This window comes from Antechinus flavipes, chromosome 3, assembly GCF_016432865.1.
Source record: "Antechinus flavipes isolate AdamAnt ecotype Samford, QLD, Australia chromosome 3, AdamAnt_v2, whole genome shotgun sequence".
In the NCBI taxonomy this organism is placed as follows: domain Eukaryota; kingdom Metazoa; phylum Chordata; class Mammalia; order Dasyuromorphia; family Dasyuridae; genus Antechinus; species Antechinus flavipes.
This window is the reverse complement of record NC_067400.1, coordinates 622902347-622923533: the sequence shown is the minus strand read 5'-3', so window position 1 is coordinate 622923533 and position 21187 is coordinate 622902347. Positions and strand designations below refer to the sequence as shown.

At 40.9% G+C, this 21187-nt stretch overlaps 1 protein-coding gene across 1 annotated transcript in view; it reads right to left on the bottom strand.

Annotated features, from left to right (window-relative positions):
* The window catches only part of LOC127557610 (immunoglobulin superfamily member 1-like), a 43908-nt gene that overhangs the window by 16927 nt on the left and 5794 nt on the right, over positions 1-21187 (bottom strand). The window contains exons 3-8 of the mRNA XM_051990919.1: positions 8950-9249; positions 8241-8528; positions 7747-7839; positions 7610-7637; positions 7368-7444; positions 7216-7253 (exon numbers count right to left, since the gene is read on the bottom strand). Of these exons, the coding sequence (XP_051846879.1) occupies positions 7216-7253; positions 7368-7444; positions 7610-7637; positions 7747-7839; positions 8241-8528; positions 8950-9249 (824 nt within the window). The remainder of the gene's footprint in view (positions 1-7215; positions 7254-7367; positions 7445-7609; positions 7638-7746; positions 7840-8240; positions 8529-8949; positions 9250-21187) is intronic.

Here is a 21187-nt window from a genome sequence, read left to right as displayed (position 1 = left end):
AACTTTTTTCTGGGTAATCTTCGAATCAGAATTCTGATTGGAGGCCCTGGGTAGTAACAAATTATTACACTTTACTTTGGCACAAAGTAAGATTGATTTAAGATTCATTCTTTTTTTTGTTTGTTTGTTTTGTAATTAAACCTTTTTATTTATAAAATATATGCATGGGTACTTTTTCCAACATTGACCCATGCAAAAGCTTTTGTTTCAAAATTTCCCCTCCTTCCCCCCATTCCCTCCTCTAGCTGGCAGGTATTCCAATACATGTTAAATACATTGAAATACATGTTAGATCCAATATATGTATACATACAGTTTTCTTGTTGCACAAGAAAAATCCGATGAAGAAGGAAGAAAAAGAAAAAGTGAGAAAGAAAACAAAATACAAGTGAAAAACAACAGAGAGAGTGAGAATGTTGTTTTGTATTCCATACTCTGTTTCCATGGTTCTCTCTCTGGGGGTAGATGGCTCTCTTCCTCACTGCACAAGTGGAACTGGTTTGAATCATCTCAATGTTGAAGAGAACCATGTCCATCAAAATTGATCATCATATAGTTCTTGTTGTTGTGTACAATCATCTCCTGGTTCTGCTCACTTCACTCAGCATCAGTTCATGTGAGTTCTTTCCAGACCTCTCTGAAATCATCCTGGTGGTTGTATCTTACAGAACAATAGTATTCTATAGCATATTCAGCCACTCTCCGACTGATGGGCATCCACTCAGTTTCCAGTATCTTGCTACTATGAAAAGAGCTGCCACTAATATTTTTGCACATGTGGGTCCCTTTCCCTCCTTTAAGATCTCTTTGGGATATAAGCCCAATAGTAACACTTGGGTCAAATAGTATGCACAGTTTGATAACTTTTGGGGCATAGTTCCAAATTGCTCTCTAGAATGGTTGGATACACTCACAATTCCACCAACAATGTATTATTGTCCCAATTTTCCCAAATCCCCTCCAAGATTTGTCATTTTTTTTTAGAAAAAAATTTTCCAAGAGTTTCACTGTCCCAGGTTAGACAGCATATACATGGGATATGTTTATGCAGAATAAAACATGTGGGGTCAATATAAAGTAAATCTACATCTTTGGGTAGGTGTGAAATTTAAGAAATAAGTTACTAGTGCATGCACTATCGGGAAGGATTTTATCTTCATGAGAGTATATAAGCAGATTCTTCAATGAATGGAAGGTCCCTGTGAAGCAAAGTTTGGGAGGAGGAGGGCATTACAGATATGACAGATGGCCCAAAGGTATATCCTACATAGATCTAGATCTACATGTATGCATACACACATATTACAGTATGGTGAAAATATCAATCAATTTCTCATCTAACCACTTGGTGGTTTTAGTGAATGGGAAGCTTGAGGTGAAAACAATGTGGTGAAACAATAGTACCAGACATTGCTGAGATTGTGACCTTCATTTGAGGAAGACATGTTGCAGACTTAGGCTGTCATCATGCTGCTGTTCTTGCCTAGATCTGGGCAGACACAAAGTACCTTGGTCAGTGGGAAGTGTGATCCTATAGGAAGAATGTGGGAAAAATGTGGGAAACGCTTCAGCAGGGTGATCTATTTAAATCATTCTATCATTGAACAGAGATCTCCTGCCAAAAGGGAGCACACTGGTGATCTATTGCAATTTCCTCATGTGATAGATGAGGAAACTCTGGTTCAGTAAATTTTAATGACATGTTCACTATTACAAAATGAAAGACCATTCCCTTTGAGGATAATAAAAGAAATGTGATGTATTTAGCACTACTCAATGAAATACTGGGAGAAATCACTGGGATCTTTATTTTTTAAAATAGATTTTTATTAATCTTTTTGAAATTTTGCATTCTCTGTAGTAGTTCTCCTTCAAAAAGCATCTTCCTATAAAGCTAATGATCCTTTAAAGGGAAAAAGCAAAAAATGAAGAGGAAAAATATCAAACCCACTCAATACTTTTATAGAAGCTTGAAAATATGTGTAATGTATCAAACTCATGAAGTTCCCTTTGTAGAGGAGTGGGCTATGAGTATCTTCTCATTTTTTACCTTAACATTTTTTTGACTGGAATAATTGAAAAATGGAGGAAGGCGATCAGGATTAAACTTACTGAGGAAGGTGAACATTTTGCTAATTAGTGAAGAAAGATAACCAGTTTTGTTTGGAAAATTACTTGGATATTATGAATCTCAGAGGAGGAGATGTTTTTAAAAGTGAAAAATCATAGAAAGGACATTCCAAATATGTAAACATGACTAGAGAATTTGGGGGGCATAACTAATGCAGTGTAAGTTGAAAAAAGGTAATTCTACTACTACTGTTCATGAGTTCCCATCAGTATGTCTCCATACTATCAGTTGGTATCAAACACTCTGGTTAAGTTAATTAACTTTGTGAAAAATGTATTTGTTCAAGTGAAAGAGTATTAATATTTGGTATAAAATATCACCACAACCCATATATCTTTGGAAAACCCTCTCATATGTATATACAGGCTTCAATGTAAAGTAGGTTTAAGATTAGAGAACACATATCTGTGCCAGTTACCAGAAAGAGATATGTGTGTTTATATATATATGTATTTATATGCATATGTGTATATATATGTATGCATATGTATGTATATATATATATTCCCATTTCAGAGATTCACATATAGTTCTCTTTATGTATTCTAGAATTTTACTTCCTGGATCCTTGAAGAGACCTGATGCTCCTCTTCCTCAGTGCATGTTGAAGAGTCATGGGTAGTAATGATGAAATTCACCTATCATCATGATCACATGAATCCCAGAACACTGGCAGAAAGTGAATAAAAATGTCCAAATCTGGTATTATGTGGTCCTATGCCCAAGAGTAAGAGACAGAAATATTATTATACTTTCTGCATGTATTTATTTAATATTTCACTAATTATGTGCAAAAGACAATGTTTTTAAAAATTTGTTTTAAAACTTTTTGAGTTCTAGGTTCTCTCCCTTATCCCCACCTACAATTAAGAAACCACATGTGAAGTTATGCAAAACATTTCTATAAAAGTCAATTGTAGAAGAAAACATAAATCTCCCACCCTAGTCAAAACAAAAAAGGCTCTAGAAAATTTAAATTTTTTTTCAAAGAGAGAGATAGTGAGAGAAAGATGCTTCAATCTGTATTCAGACATCATCAGTTCCTTCTCTGGGTATGGATAGGATTTTTCATAAGTCCTTCTGAGTAATCATCAATGACTGTTCTGCTATGAATAGCAAAGTCAATTATAGGGGTCTTAAGAACATTGTCAGGAATATTATTAATGATAAAGAAGATGAAAAAAGTATATCATATTTTAGAAAAATTTCCAGAAAATAAGATTTGATGTAATGAAAAAAAGAAGTTGACAGTAGAAGAATGGATCACTCTCTAATTACTCATCTTAGGGGAAAAGAGGGGGAAATTAAATAATTCTATAAAAGCAAGGAAAAAAGAAAAGTAAAAAGCAAAACTCTAAAATTAGGACAAGATGTTCCCATCTGTTCATTGTACTGGGGGAGGTGTGGAAGATAAAGCAAAGGGAACTGGTAAAATATAGAATGCATTCAAAAAGATTAAGATAATGAAACAGAAGATACATAATTTTGTATTTATTTTTCAAAAGGTTAAAATTTCATTTTGGGAAAAAGAATGAAAGTGTGGATAAGTAAATCAGCCACCCACACACAATTTATTCCTTAGAAGAAAAACATTTTAAAAACATGAATGAGTTAGTGAATCAAAAAAAAAATAGGAGCTCTTGTTTTACCATAAGAAATATCCATAAGAAATGTCTGTAACAAAAATTATTAAATAATCTACATTAAACTGAAAGAAGTTCATAGACAACAAATCCATATCAATATCAATATATTATCCTAAATGTCTTAGATCCAACATTCCTAAATTCTATTGATCTAATGATAAGAATCTCTCGTCAGTAACAAAGTAACATCAGGCAATTTCATTGTCTCTTGCTCTGTCTGTTTTGGATACATGGAAACAAAAATGAAACAAAAGAGAAAATATAGACCCCAAAACATTGCTGGAGAAGCTACAGCTAAAATACATACGGTGACTTCAAAAGGAAATTTCAAATGTATGTGCACATCATGCAAAAATTACCTTGTATAAATCCCTAGACATGTGGAAAATTCTTGCAAAAATTCGGGAGCAGTAAAATGTATTCTTTATAGACTGTAACTGTAAAAATTATAAATTGGTTCAGGGTGAGAAAAAGACCCAGATTCACATAAAGCCTTAATAACAAAGTCCTAAATTATGAGGAGTCAAGGAACAAATCAGAGAAGTAGTAATTTTATAAAAGAAGATGATGAAAAGCCATACCAAAATGTACGAGATACAGCTAAAGCAGTCTGTATGCAAAAAGGCATGTGTCTTTAAAGATACCTTAACAAAAAAGGAAAGAAAAGGATTCATTAAATGAGTATTCATTAAAGATTAAAAATATACAATCAACATATATTAAAAGCCATAAAAGAAAAGACATAAAAGACAGAGGTGGAACACATAAAGTGGAAACAAAAACAATCCCTAGAAATGATTAATGAAATTTAAAGCTCATTCTTTTAAGGGACAAAATAGGATGAATATTTTTTCTCCATTTCTCTTATCCTGTATTTTATTTCCTCACAGTGACACGTAGAAACATTTTAAACATTTAGTTTTAAAACATTGTATTACAAATTATTTCCTTTCCTTTGACCACAACTCCCCTCACACTGAGAAGCCTTGTAATTTAGTATAAGATACACATATGCAGTCATGTAAATCATTCCCATAATAGTCATGTTCAAAAAGGAAACAGACCGAAAATGCCCCACAGAAAATAAAGTAAGGAAAAATAATTTCTTTATTTTCTATTCCAAGCGCACCAGGTCTTTTCTGCGGATGGATAGCAAGTTTAAAAAATAAATCCTTCAGAGTTGTCTTGTATCACTCTATTGTTGAGAATAGTTGTCCTTTACTTTTGCTCATCTTATTGCTGTTACTTTGTACACAGTACATTTCATGTTGCATCAGTTCATAGAAGTCCTTCTGGGTTTTTCTGGCAGCATTCCACTTACCATTTTCTAATAGTAGAATAGTATTCCATCAAAATTACATACTTGAATTTGTTCAGCCATTCCATAGTTAATGGCTATCCCCTCAATTTCTAATTCTTTGCTCCCAGAAAAGATCTGATATAAAAAGTTCTTTTGTTTTTGTTTTCTCTTTTAGATACAGACCTGGGAGTGTAATTGCCAGCTCAAATGGTATGCATGGCTTTGTAGCCCTTTGGAAGAAGTTCCAAATCACTCGACATAGTGGTTGAATCAATTCACAGCTCTACCAATAAGGCATTAACATCTCACTTTCCCTGCATGCCCTCTACCACTTGTCTTTTTCCTTTTCTGTCCTATCAGTCAATATAATAGATGAAAAGAGGGAGTTCCTCAGAATTGTTTTAATTTTCATTTCTCCATTCAATAGTGAGATAGAACAATTTTTCACATGATTAGTTAGCTTTGATTATGTCATTTGAGCTGTTCATATTTTTGATTAGTTAGTAATTAAGGAATCTTATTTTTATAAAGTTGATGCAGTTCTCTATACATTTGAGATATGAAACCTTTATTAGAGAAAATTGCTTTGAAATGTTTTTACAATTATATTTGCAAACAGTATTTTTCTCTAACCTATATCTCCTGTTTATTCAATTCTTTTTCTCCTTTCCCCCTATGCCTCCACAAAATTGTTTTGTGTCTGACTGACTCTTCCCCAGTCTGTCTTCCTTTCCATCTCTTCCCCTTCTTCTCTTATTCCCATCTTCCTTTTCCTGTGGACATGGTAGATTTCTGTACCCAATTGAGTGTGTGTATTATTCCCTCTTTGAACCAGTTCTAATGAGAATAAAGTTCAGTCACTCCTTCTTACTTTCCCACTTTTCTCCTTCACTGTAAAAGCTTTTTCTTGTCACATTTACTTAAGATAATTTCCTTTATTCTACTGTTTTTCTTTCTCCCGCCATATTCCTTTCTCAGTCCTTAATTTTATTTCTTTAGATATCATCTCTTCATATTCAATTAATAATTTTGGTATATATGTATATGTGTATATATATTTATATATGCAAGCGAAAGTTCTTATGAGTTATAAGTATCATCTTCCCATATAGGAACATAAACTGTTTAACCTTGTGAAGTTCCTCTTGATTTGTTTTTCCTGGTGACTTTTTTTTTTACATTTCTTATAATGTATCTGAAAGCCAAACTTTCTAATCAGCTCTTTTTTTTCCCTCAAGAATATTTGGAAATCCTCTATTTCACAGAATATCCATGCATCACTTAGGGATTATAATCAGTTTTGTGGGTTTGGTGATCCTTGGTTTTAATCCTATCTCCATTGCTTTTCAAAATGTTTTATTCCTGGGCAGCTAGATGGCACAGTGGATAGAGCATCAGATTGGAAGTCTGGAGTACCTGAGTTCAAATCTGGCCTCAGACACTTAACACGTCCTAGCTGTGTGACCCTGGGCAAGTCACTTAACTCCAATTGCCCCAGGAAAAACAAAACAAACAGACAAACAAAATAACTTAATCTAAGTCCTCCAATCGCTTAATGTAGAAACAGCTGTATGTTCTTTGATTTTTGTCTTCATGATTCTTGATTTGTTCTTTCTGGGAAAGATGCATCAAAGAACAGATAAAAGAAGGGTGAGGGAGAGGAGAAGAAATAGAAGAGAAGAAGGGAGAGAATTCCTTCATGAAAAGTGCCTAAACCTTCAGTTTATTTTGGCTTAGAGTGTGGTTTCTGTTGGTGTCTTCTTGGTTTCAGTTTTCCTCTTATTCAATGCTCTTATGTTCAGCTGTGTATACATCACTCCCTGTGATTGTTGCCCAAGGGAACCTGAAGGAGAAATAGAAGAGGGAGAGAACAGTGATGAATTAGGAGCAGATGTTCTTAATCTATTTCTGTATCATGAAATCTTTGAAGACTAGTCTGCTGAAAGCAATAGATGCCTTCTCATTCTCATATTTTTAGATACATGAAATATACCTCATCGAATTATGAAGGAAATAAAGGGCATTGAAATACTGTCATTGAAATGTTATACAAATATTCACAATAATTTAAGATATTCTCATTTTAGAATCATTGAATGGCATTCCTGGGGGTAGAAGACAGCATGGGGTTAACTCACCAATGATCCCCTTGTTGTTTCCCTGGTCTCTTCTTCATCTGAAGTGAAGAATAGATTCCATCATTCCCAAGCTCCCAGGACCAGGATTCCCTTCTATTATTCCTCTCCCCCCCGGGCCAGGATTCTGTCATCTTCCGGAACAGATAACTTACCTGGCCTTTCCTCTCTGGTTGCCTCAGCATGATGGGTCTTGCAGGTATTCCAAGGAAGACAAGAGCAACAAAAACAGCTGCAGTAGGAAGGAAGGGAGGAAATGGGATAAGAGGCTAGAGTTCACTCTCGGATTTTCTGCCAGCATTTTCCCCTCACCAGAATCTTTGTCTGCTTCAGAGAGTCTGGATTACATGGAAAGAGGAAAAAGGGCCCAATGGGAGGAGGAGCTGAGTTTCCTTACCTTCTAGGGATGTATCCCTCCAAAAGTCCTGGTGAGACACATGTGGGAAAGGAAAGAAGCAAGGTCAGGGAAGATCTTAGAGGGAGAAGGTTTAGTCCTTACCCATCTCTGTTTCATCCTCTTTTCCCCAAACTTACCCAGTAGTGCAAGCAAGAGAAGGCAGAGGAGGAGGAGGAAGAGAAAGGAAGCACAGTTGAGGATGATGATGAGGTTGTTACTTGGCTCTGAATCTAGGTGAGGGGAGAGACAAGAGTCATCATGAATGACTGTGCTAAGCAATGCCCGCATTTCCCCTATAATTGTCACTACATTTTCTTCTACAGCTTCCCATCACCACCACCATCAAACAGTTTGGTACAAATCAGGCTGAGGGAGGATTTATCTCTTGGAATAAGAGTGAGATAGACAGAAACCCGAATAAAGATATATTTGTCAAATATGACATAAGGAGGAATGCTTCATGTCGCAGCTCACCCATTGGGTCCCCATTAGCTAGGGAGTGAGGACTGGGTGCAAGTCTCTATAGATTCTTACACTATGTTCCTGACAGAAGCAAGGCAATGCTTTCAGTTCCTTGTAGGGGATGAGGAATGGGGCAACTACCAGTACCTTCTTGTTGGGTTCCTCTCACCTCTTACTAGAAGCTCCAGGGCATCACTAGACTGCTTCCAGAGACTTTCATTGGTGCCCAACTGATACATGCAGCTGTAATTGCCAGAGTCCTTGGAGGTTACATGGGTCAAGAAGAACCTGCCCCGGTCTTCATGGTCTTCCATACTGTGCAGGATTCCCTCAACTCCCTCCTTGTACAGAGCAAACCTAGGTGTCCATGAGGGTCCCCAGCAAAGGAGGGTCACATTGGTTCCCGAGGTTACCTCTAGACCAGGCCAGGCTGAGAGGGAAGGCTTGGGCAGTGCATCTGAAACACAAATAAAGACCCAAGATGCTCAAGATCCCCTCCACAGCTGTGCTGAGGGTGGGTATAAGAGGAGCCAAGATCTGAAAAATTTCCTGACCAACTATTTCATTGATTATGACAATTCATTGCCCTGAGTCCCTTTTTTTCCCCTTAATAGGTGCAGATACTAAACTCCAAAGGGTCTTTGGTGCTGTCTAAGAAAATAAGGTTATTTCTCCTTCCATTCTTGTCCCTTGAGCTTGGTGCACTTCCTGAGCTGGTCCATCCTTCCCAGTATGTTTTCCACTTCCTAAAGGATAACCAGTCCTTATCCTAACCTCTCCTTTATACTGTTAAACAGAGGACACATTTTCTGGGCTGTCTTTCAATCTTAACATCCATTCCTCTGTTTTCTGCCTGGAGAACTTGAAGACATTCTTACCTGTCACCCAGATCTCTAGGGCATCACTGGGCTCCGACACCTGGTACGGAGCCATTCTTTCAGAGTAGACACAGGTGTAGTTGCCAGAATCCTGGGCCCTCACAGAGAGGAGGGGGAAGACAGCCGAGGTTCCAACTGGCCTCTGGCTCTGCAGGGGCTGAGGGCTGCCCATCTTCAGCAGAGTGAATGTTACTCTCTGTAGTGCTGACTGAGCGGGCAGCCTGCACTGGAGAGTCACATGCTGCCCAGGCTCCACCACCAGGCCTGGGAGGGCTGAGAGGGAAGGCTTGGGCAGAGATCCTGAGAGGAGAAGAATGGGGGGGCGGTGTCAGGATGCTTGGGTCAAGTCCCTGTTCTGCCTCTTGGTTCCTGTGTGACCATGACTCATTCATCGGGTCCATCTGAGACTCAGTTATCTCCTCTGTTAAGGAGCAGGTATGAATAAAAGATGTCTGCTATCATTCTATTCACAGCCAGCTAGCAATCTAAGCAACTGTCACACTGCAGGGACCTCATCTAGCCTATGATCTCATGCCTCTGATGACTGACAGGCAGGGAGAGCATGGTCTCCTCCTTCTTATTGAGGCCATCACAGTCAGGCTCAGGAATGAGTCAGGGTCCAGAAGAGAGAAGGCTTATCTCTGGGCTCTGTCTGGCACTTTTAAGTGACCCTGGACAAATCCTTTCCCGTCAGGGCCTCATGTGATCATTGGTAATGGGAGAGTTTGGAGCTGAGGCCCCTTTCAGCTCTGGGTCTCTGTGCCTCATCTACCTCCTAACTCAGAGATCACCATCAACTTTTCCCTAAGATCCCAGATCACAACAGAAATATCTCAGTCTTACAAGATCCCTGACTCAGGACCGGCCCCAGAACAGATCAGGCTGTGTAGGCCCCCTGACCTTGGCTCTGTGAGACCCTTGTCTGGGCGCAGAGCAGAGGGGTCACACTCAGAATTATTCTGGGGTCCCCACATCCCTCACCTATCACCACCAGTTCCAGGGCCTCACTGAACTCTGATTGTGTACCAGAGGCTGTCCTGTCCTTGTAAATACATCTGTAGCTCCCAGTGTCCTCAGGTCTGACAGAAAGGAAGGAGAAGTCAGTCCAAAGATCTGCTGTGTTCTGGTTCTGTAAGGGCTGCTGGGTTCCCGTCTTCCACAGAGTGTATGTCACCTCCTCAGATGAAGCCAGCCTGGGCCTTGAGCACCAGAGAGTGATGTTGGTCCCTGGAGCCACCACAACGCCCGGCTGGGCCCACAGAGTGGGTCTGGGTAGTTGTCCTGAGGAGAAAGTGGTGCCTGAGGTCAATGTCAGATATCATTTCTAGACTTCCTCTGCTAACGCCCTGAGAGGCCCAGCAGAAATCTTGTTTCTGGTCTCACTCTCTCCCTTAGGTCCTCTCTGAGTGGAGAACACCCCCATTAACCTGGAGCCTAAGCTGAGAAGGCCCAGGGGTTCCTTACAGCCCTATTCCAACCATCCCTTCAGAATTCCCTGGATCTTAAGCTGTTTCCCTAGCTTTGTGGGCCTCTATATGGAGAGATGGAATGGGTACTTAGGGATTCCCATGAGTAGTCACCAAGCACAGTCAGCTCCATGACTGGGCTAAGATGGGATGCTCTGTGTGGTGATGTCTTCTTGTAGTAAATACACCTGTAGCTCCCAGTGTTCTCCGTCCCCACAGATGGAAGTGAAAATTCAGCCCTGAACCCTGCAGAGAACTGTAGCTGTAAGGGCTCCAGGCTCTTTGCATCCAGCAGGGCAAAACTGTAGTCCTGAGTGGGGGACTGTGGAAACACTTGGCACCAGATGGTCACTGTTTCCCCTGGAGATTTCAAGGGTTCAGGTGAAGCTCCAATGTCGGGGTGGGGGAAGACTCCTGAGAAAGGAGGAAGGAAGGAAGTTAATGGCCTGATCTCCCCAATCCCATCCAATCATTCCATGAAAAGAGCCAAATAGGGAAAGCATGGGGCAAGGGTGCTTGATCAGGCCCATTTGCACAGTCCTGTAGACCTGGGGTACTTGGTCCATGGGCTCCTTGGTCACTTTGAGAAAGATGTTCTGGGCCCCAAAAGGCTGTGAATCTACAGAACAATGAAGGACAAGGAACAGGGAGAGAGCAGGTCACCCTTTCATATCTGTTCCCCTTCTTACTCCCTTCAAGAGGCCCGTGTCTGACCCTACAGCCAGGCCAGCAGGACCAAGTATGGACTCTAATTCAACATGGCTGGCAAATTCAGACCTTTCTTTTGCATTTTAAGGTTTGAAAATGTCTGTCTTCTCTTCCCAATAACTCTATAACTTGGGATAGAGAGAATTTCTAGATTCCCAGGCCCAATTTCCCCACACTGTGGCAGGTCCTTGTCTTATCACTCAGTGTTCCTACTGCAGGGAAACCAGAGCAGGAGCTGCTAGAGGAGAATGGGGGCTCCTTCTGAGCTCTGTTTTTTCTGTGCTCATTCATCATTTATCAGTCACTTACTATTTCGTGAAGGGGGAGCCCCAAAGATTGAGGGAAGGGGTCACCTTGCTACTTGAAGATGGTCACAGTCCCAGGCATGACAGGGGTTGAGCTCAAGCATCCCCATTAGAGTATTCAGACCATTAGAATATGAGCTTCATGTCATGAAGGAGGGAACTGAGTTCCAGAAGGGCAGGACATTCCCATAATCACCTCACCAGCATCTGGGGGGCAGGTGTGTGAATGTTATTTCACAGCCACCAAATCTTTCTTCCTTCTACCTTCACCAAACTATTTTCTATCACAGACCAAGTGGACAGAAGCTTGGAGTGCCAACAAGGGCCCAGAGCTAGCATGGATCCAGGAGAGAGGTAAAGACTTCCTCCTGAGAAGGGCCAGGACTTTGCCACTTGATGCCAGCTGGGACAGCATCCTGGAGCAGCCAGCATCTGAGCTGGGCTTTAAGTATGTACAGGAAAGCTATGGGTGAAGGTGAGAAGGGCATTACAGGCAGGGAAAACAGGGTGAGCAAAGGCAGAGAGGTGGGACATGATGGGGATTGGGGGAAGCATCTGTCCAAGCTGATGGGAATGTAGGGAGGCCAGAAGGGAACATTGGGAGACACAACTGCGCTGGTGAGATATTGGTGGTATGAGCATAAAGAAGTAAGGAAAAGTTCATCTAGGGAAAGTTTCCTCTGTAAAAGCTGGGTGCCCCTGCTCCCAAATGTGGCTGTGTATGTCTGAGGGAGGAGCATCCTGGCTTATATGGCTGAGTCACCAAGGGACCCTGAGCAGAAGAGGGGAGATCCCTGGATTCGCTGCTAGGAGACATGGCTCTTAATCCTATCCCTGAGAGCTAAAGTCCCGCTGACCTGCTCAAGTCACCTTACCTCCTCTCCAGGCCTCAGTTTCTCCATCTCTAAAAGAAAAATCATCACATGTGAGCTCTCCTCCTGGCAGAATTATTGAGGGGGAATATTTCTAAACTTTATAATCTTAAACTCTGAGTGGGTGAGGCTGGTGGTCTCAGAGCATATGGAGATCATTGGTGAATGGAAACAGTTAATAAAGATCAACAGTTTTCCTTTTACCCATTGACTCTCTAGAGATGGATGTGGGGCTCCTCTCCCACGACTGTCCTTCCGCCAAAGTATGGTTTGATACCTGCACCCCTCACCTGTCACCATCAGGGCCAGGGGTTCACTGTACTCTGACCACAAGGGCCCCTTTCCAGAGCGGCACGTGTAGCTTCTGGCATCTCTCCAGTCATCTACTTTCCTGAGCACAAAGTCTGCCTGTGACCACGAGTCATTTCTCTCCTCTCTGAGCTCTCCATCCATCCAGAGCTGGAATCTGTCACTCCCCAGTCGGCCCTGGCACCTCAGGGTCACATCTGCTCCCTTGGGGACCACGGGACTTGGGAGAGCCCAGAGGGTGGGTCTTGGGAAGATTTCTGAAGAGGAACAAATTGATTTTTAGGGATGCCTCTGGAGCCAGTGTTTCTCCTCCACATCCTGAAGTCCCTCCTTTCATCACCCCTTCCATTCCTTGCAAAGTCACCTGTTTTCCTCCCTCTTATCCCGGGAGTGGATTTCTGGATTGATTTGAAATAAAGTGAAAAGAGAACATTGTGCTTTTGGGGACAGGACTCACCCGTCTGTGCCCTAACCTCGCAGTGCAGACAAAGCCCTGTAAGAGAAGACCAGGTTGGCTCCCTTCCAGCCCACTTCTTCCCCAGCCCTTGCCAAAGCCCCTGATCCTCAAATTTCACTTGATCAGAATATGAAGGGGGATCCCTGGGAGCAGAGACTGGGTCCTGCTTTGCTCCCAATGATTCTGTCTCCTCGTTAGGTTTCCTCCCTGTCCTTCTGACTCAGTCAGCCAAGTGTCTTGGCACAATGTCCCTCCCTCGCCAGCGTTAACCTTGGAGACTCACCGATGGAGAGCAGCAAAGTGAGTGTTGAGTCCATGGTGGGTCTTCAGCTCTGTTCCCACCTCGATTGTGCAGAGGACCAAAGGTTTCAGGACTGGGGGCTGGCCCAGGATGTGGTGGCCAGCCCTTCTACCTCAGGCTTCCTAAACCCTGGCCCCACAGTTTCCGTACTTATATGATGAAAGGGACCATGATCCTCCAGGGCTTATTTCTGTATAAATTAGAGTGACTTAAAGTCCATGAAATCTAGAAAGAACTCTGGAATATGATGGATATTTAGTATTAAAGACAACTGACGGTAATCTGCGGTCTTCATACACGTATCCCTGTTCTGTGAAAGGAGCAGCATCGGCCACAAAAAGCCCGACCCTGAAATCACCAGGATTCAGCTTCAACACCCAACCCCACAGGTCCGGAAGGCTGACTTGGGTGGTAGATGGGCACATGTTCCATTCCTCGTATGATGTCTGGGTGACTGTCATTTGCTGATGTCTTAGTATGAACATTCTCACCAGCAGCCACCATACCCACAGTAAGAACAGCTGTGGATGTCATTGTGAAGTACTTTCAGTTTGGCAAATATTTTACAAATGTCTTCTCATTTGAGCCTCAGAACAACACGTGAGGTAGGTATCACACTATCCAGATTTTACAGATGAGATCGCAGATGTAGACAAAGTTAAATTCCCTGCACAGGCTCATAAAACAAGTAAGTATCTATGCCAGGTTTGAACTCAGCCTTTCCTGGTTCTAATCGATTAAAATCATGAATCAAAATGCAGATGATGTAGGCATTTGTTGCCCTTAATCTCCAAGTATAGAAATGCCTCAAAACCTCATCTCCTGCAGGTTGCTAAAATGGCCAGCACTGGTATTGGCTGCTCTGCTTGCCCTTTGGTCAGCCCTTCTCCATACACTTTCAATAACTCGTTGATTAGGATTTATTGAGTCAATCGGGACAGTAGCTGATTGTTGGAATCTTTATAAATTGTTAAGTCATTAGAGTTGATAGAGATAATAATTATCTAATTTAGCATGGTTCCTTATCACTGATCTGATCTTAAAAGGAGATGTTTTGGGCCAGAACCTGAAAGAAGGTACTAAGTAGAACTAATTGATACAATGCTTGTCTTCACACCTTTACTCATTGGAGTTCACAAGTATGGGATATTCACAAAGCAAACTTTGTAACTTTGTGAATTCACACCTTGCTTAGGTGTGCCTCCAGAAGGAGGAGTCAACCTTTGGGAGATGATATATAAGAAGTGGACTCAGTTGGGAGTTCAGTTGAATTTAGATTGAGAGGGGAGTGTCAAGTGAGTTCAGCCAGAAGCCCTTTCTGAGTGAGGAGTTTTACTTCAGAACATTGACTGAGGTTGGAGAGAAGCACTCTGGGAGATTGAGAGCCAGAAGCCATCTCTCAGAGGCAAGACAGATTCAACTTGGTGCTGGCTCTGGAGGCTGAAGAAAGCAGAAGAAGAAGCAAAGGACAAAGCTGCAAGAGCAAGTAGAACCAAGCAGAGAGATAGGCCTCAACGAACCGGGCTATTTTGGAAGGAGAAAATAAACGTTTGCATTTTTACCAGCTGGCTGCATTTTGGGTGATTCTTACTTTCAACTGAAACTAAGGCTTCCTCCCAAGAAACCTGCTCTCTCCCAGAGAGAACTATTATATTTTAAAAGAAGAAAATCACCACAGCTGACTGTGCTGGGCTGTCTTGCACATCATCAGTCAATAATCTGTTGGCACAGGGTCCCATGAGACAGGTGGCATCCTATCTAGAAAGAACCCAGCTCAAAGTCAATGACCCTTTATCAAGCTTCTGCCATGTTACCTGATCTGTGCTAATTTCTGGGAATTCAAAGAGAAAAAAGAAATAGATCAGTCCTTATGGAGCTTATACATCACTGGCAAGGGCAACAATATATTCCAGTACAAGCATTTATACAGGATGAATTTGCAGGTTAAGGCTCAACTCTCATTTAAATGCTAGTTAATGACATCATAGGTCTTGAGAGAACACAAAGAAAATGTGGGGAGTAATGGGCTGGGACACAAGTAAGCATGGCCAAAGAGAGTCTGGAATGCAGACAGCTTTGACCTTGACAGTGCGTGGCTCAGCATACCTGGTGAAGGCTTTGGGTTGTCCCCAGTCAGGCTTTCAGTTCATTTAAAAGTAAGATTCATCAATTTTCATTCCCTGTGGTTGGAAAATGTAGATGAGAACACAATTTGATTGTAGATCTGATGGTCCCAGGTTTTGTCTGATGCACAATCAATACATTGAGCAGACTCTGTAACCTCCTGCAGATTCAAAGACAGAAATATTCCCAAAGAGCCTCCATGCTCTCAGGTTACATAGCATGTATATACACAGGATTACTATAAAATATATATATATGTATATATATATATGTATATATATATATTTGTGGGTAGATATGTGTTTGTCAAGAAGGTATATACGCTACTAGGGAATATTTTCATTTTCATGATGGTATGTGAGCAGATTCTCCAATGAATGGAGGGTCACTGTGAGGCAAAAGTTGTGGAAGGAGGGAATACAGATATGATAGATGGTCCAAACAAAGATATATCCCTATATAGAAACAGATCTATGTATATAAATACACAGCTCATAGCAGAGTATAAATATCAGAGTCAATTTATCATCTAACTATCTGGTAGTTTGAGAGAATGGAAAGCTTGAGGTAAGATCAATGTGGTGAGATGACAGTTCCAAATATTGGTGAGAACCTCACCTTCATTTCAAAAGTGTTACAAGCTTAGTCTTTGATAGTGCTGCTTTGCCATGTCTCCTCTGACCACATCCAAAGTACTTTGGAGTGTGATCCTGTAGAATCTGGACTAATGAGAGAAAATCCTGGGTAGAGTGATATGAATGATCACCAGTCATCGATCTCCTGGATTCCCTCCATGAATTTGGGGGATTTACAGTTTAGACCCCCTGCACTGGGATATTAGAAGAAAATATTTGTAAGTGATCAAGAAGTAGTTCAGCTCTGGGCCTAGAACCTGCTGGGAAAGGTTAAGGTCAAGAATGAAATAGCTTCTTCCAGGGGGAGGACAGGAAGGGTAACTCATGACTTTTTCCCCTTGATCTCTCCTTGGCCCTTTCTGTATCTTAGGAAGAGGGAGGTTTCCAGTAGTGGGAATCCCTTCCACAATCCCCTCCCATTCATCATATAAGTGCGGAAACTGTGGGGCCAGGGTTTAGGAGGCCTGAGGTAGAAGGGCTGTCCACCACATCCTGGGCCAGCCCCCAGTCCTGAAACCTTTGGTCCTCTGCACAATCGAGGTGGGAACAGAGCTGAAGACCCACCATGGACTCCACACTCACTTTGCTGTTCTCCATCGGTGAGTCTCCAAGGTTAACCCTGGCGAGGGAGGGAAACTGTGCCAAGACGCTTGGCTGACTGAGTCAGAAGGACAGGGAGGAAACCTAAAGGGGAGACAGAATCATTGGGGGCAAAGCAGGACCCAGTCTCTTCTCACAGGAATTCCCCTTCATATTCTGATCAAAGTGAAATTTGAGGATCAGGGGCTTTGGCACTCTGTCTTGAGTGATATCCATGCTCGGGAGAACTTATTCCCAATGCCTTCCTTGTCCCAATGACTTACATAGTGGTTTCTCTTTGGGACCCTCATGCTGCATGTGGGTATTCTGAAGGAGCAAAGGCAACAAAGACCTTGACATGGAGAGGAAGCAATAGGACAGGGGGGAAATGTTCCATCTAGGAGGCTTTATGAACATCATGTAATCACCATGCCTCCGATTCAATGTAGAGGTTCCAAGGTTATGTTGGAAGGAAGAAACAGGATTATGGGGAAAAGATTATCTCCTAGGGTTCTCTCCTTGCCCATACCCTGGTGCTACACAAGGGAAGGAAGAAACCAAGTCAGGGAAGATCACAAAGAAGAAATTGAAAGTCCCAGTCCCAACCTAATTTTATTCCTTATGACATAAAGGTTTAAGGCTGTTTAACCTATAGAGATGAATCCTTAGCAGAGGAATGCCATCAAGAGAAGCCAAAGGAGGGAGGAAATGGAGCTGAATCTGATAATGAGGGTGTTACTGGGACCTGATTCTGGTGTGGTTGAGAGAGAAGAATCTTCATAAATCATTATCGTTAGACAACCCTCACATTGTATCGATATTTTCCTTTCTTATTTTCCCCCAGATATACCCATCTTCACCAGCAATCCAAAGACTAAGGGAAATGCTGCTCAGAGGTGGCTTTTCCCTTGAAATTAAATTCAGAAACCTAGAAACTAGCATAGCATTATGGGTCCCAGGGAAGTATGAGGGAATGTCTTACATGCCAAGCCACAATCTTTTTTTCTACAGGCCTGGAATTGAGGAAAAGATTAAAATATCAGTAGTGTCTGTTCCCATGTTTCTTGGCCAGAGCCAAGGCGTTAATTTCTTTTCCTTGTATTGGCTGAGTAAGAGAGTGCATTGACACCTTCCAGTGAGTATTGTGGGCTTCTGCTTCTTACTGCAGGGGGTCATTGCCTTTTTTCCAGAGACTTCCCTTGGTGCAAAGTTGGTAGTGGCAGCCAAAGTCCTTGAGGATCATCTTCATCAGGAATAGCTGTTCTCTGTCTTGAGTGATATCCATGCTCGGGAGAACTTATTCATCTCCTTCCTTTTAGAGAACAAAGCAATTATTCCTTGAGGGTTCCCATCATAGCAGGGTCACATTGGCCTTGAGATCAGTTCTGGGACAAGTCAGGCTGGGAGGGAATGCTTGGGAAATGTATATGGAAATCCAAACAGAAGTCAAAGATGAAGTTCAGCTTCACAGTCGTAATTTGGGTGGGTGGGTAAAGGTAGCAAGAGCTGCAAAGTGTCAGAAAGACACCATAACTTCCTCTGTCACTTTGGTCATTTTTTGATCCAAGTCTTCATCCCAAAAAAGGCATAGTTGTTGAACCTCTGATGTTCTTTGGGCCTACCTAGAAACAGGATCCTTCTTTGTGCCTTGAGCTTGGAGCAGTACTTGAGCTGGGCCATCCTTCTACCTTTGTTCAGATCTTCCTTAAAGACCCTCAGCCTTGTTCCAATTTTTATCTCACATTGTCAGACCAGCCCAGAATAATGTAAGCTCTCTGCCTTCTTAGCCTGACTTTCAAACTTGAAATCCAAATTTTTATTTTATGACTTAAGTACATGGACACATTCACTTGTCATCTAGGTGATGTCATTGGGCTCAGATATCTGGTAAAGAGTCATTCTTCTATAGTGGAAACAGCTGTAGTTGCCAGCATCCTGAACCCTCACAGAGAGCAGGGAGACATTAGCCAAGATTTTAGCTGGGCCATATTTCCACCTTTGTTCAAACCTCTCTTAGAAACCCTCAGTCTTTTCCCAATTTCTATCTCAAAATTGTCAAATCACACTAGAACAATGTATCTTAAATGCATTCTTGGCCTGCTTCACAAACTTGAGTCTCATATCTGTAATCTAGATCTCTAAGACCTCACTTGTTTCAGAGATTTGAAAGGAATAGCAAGATTTGAATCTTCTTAGAGTCCTACCAGATTCCTTTTATGACACAGATAGGGTGCTGATAACTAAACCAGGTAGGGTGAAAACAGAGAAAGAAAATCATAGACCAATTTCCCTAATCAATATTGATGCCAAAATCTTAAATAAAATATTAGCAACAAGATTACAGAAAATCATCCCCAGGTTAATACACCATGACCAAGTAGAATTTATACTAAAAATGCAGGACTGGTTCAATATTAGGAAAACTATCAGCATAATCAACTACATCAATAACCAAACTAAGAAAAATCATTTGATTATCTCAATAGATGCAGAAAAAGTATCTGATGAAATCCAACACCCATTCCTTAAAAACACTGGAAAGTATAAGAATAAATGCACTTTACCTTAAAATGATCAGTAGCATCAATTTAAAACCACCAGCAAGCATCATATATAATAGGGACAAACTAAAACCATTCCCAAGAAGATTATAAGTGAAACAGGACTTCCTAATATCACCATTACTATTCAATATCATATTAGAAATCTTGGTTTTGAGCACTAGCCCTGAAGTCGGGACAATCTGAGTTCAATCTGGTCTCAGACACTTAACACTTCCTAGCTGTGTGACCCAGGGCAAGTCACTTAACCCCAATTGTCTTAGCAAAAAATAAAAATAAATTAAAAAATCTTAGCATTGACAATAAGAGAAGATAAGGAGATTAAAGGAATTTGAGTAGGCCATGAGGGACCAAATTTTCACTCTTTGCAGGTGATATGATAGTATCCTTAGAGAACCCTAGAGAATCAACTAAAAAACTACTAGAAACAATTCACAACTTTAGCCAAGTTGCAGTATGATAATTTTTATATATTACCAACAAAATCCAGTTGCAAGAAATACAAAAAGAAATTCTTTCAAAATACCGATCAATAATATAAACTATTTGGGAATCCATCTGCCACGAGAAAGTCAGGAACTATATAAACACACCTACAAAACACTTTCCACACAAATAAAGTCAGATCTAATCAGCTGGGAAAATATCAAGTGCTCATGGGTAGGCTAAGTGAATACAATAAACATGACAATACTCCTTAAATTACCTACTTATTTAGTGCCATACTAATCAAAATCCTAAGAAATTATTTTATAGACCTAGGAAAAATAGTAACAAAGTTCATCTGGAAGAACAAGGTCAAGAATTTTAAGGGAATTAATGAAAAAAATTCCAATGAAGGTGGCCAAGCTGTGCCAGACCTAAAACTATATATTATAAAAAAGCAGTCATCAAAACTATTTGGTATTGGCTAAAAAACAGAAAAGTCGATCAGTAGAACATGTTAGGATCACAGGACAAAATAATGAATGACTATGCCAATCTAGTGTTTGAGAAACCCCCAAAACTCAGATTTTGCGATAAGAAGTCACTATTTGACAAAAACTGCTGGGAACATTGGAAAAAACTATGGAAGAAATTAGGGTTCAACCAACACCTACACACTTAACAGCACATACCAAGATAAGATCTAAATGAAATAAAGACATAAAGAGAGATATTATAAGCAAATTAGAAGAACATAAGATAGTTACCTCTCAGATCTGTGGAGAAGGAACAAATTTGGGTCCAAAGAAGAACTGGAACTCATAATTGAACGGCAGATAGATAATTTTGATTATATTAAACAAAATGAATGCAAACAAGGTTAGAAAGGAAGCAATACACTGGGAAATCATTTTTACATTTAAGGGTTCTGATAAAGGCCTCATTTCTAAAATATATAGTGAATTGACTCAGATTTATAAAAATCCAAGCCATTCTCCAATTGATAAATGGTCAAAAGACATGAACAGACAATTTTCAGATGAAGAAATAAAAACTATTTCTAGTCACAGGAGAAGTTGCTTTAAATCACTATTGATCAGAGAAATGCAAATTAAGACAAGTCTGAGATACCACTATCCACATGTCAGATTGGTTAAGATGACAGGAGAAGATACTGCTGAATGTCGGAGGGGATGTGGGAAACCCGGTCTAAAAGTTATCAAAGTGTGCATAGCTTTGACCCAGCAGTGTTTCCATTGGGCCTATGTTCCAAAGAGATTTCAAAGGAAGGAAAGGGACCCACATGTGCAAAAATGTTTACGGCAGCCCTTTTCGTAGGATTTTTGAGAGTGGGTGCCCATCAGTGGGAGAATGGCTGAATAAATTATGGTATATGAATGTTATGGAATATTCTTGTTCTCTAAGAAATGGTTAGGAGGATAGTTTTAGAGAGACCTAGAGAGACTTAAATGAACTGATGGTAAATGAAATGAGC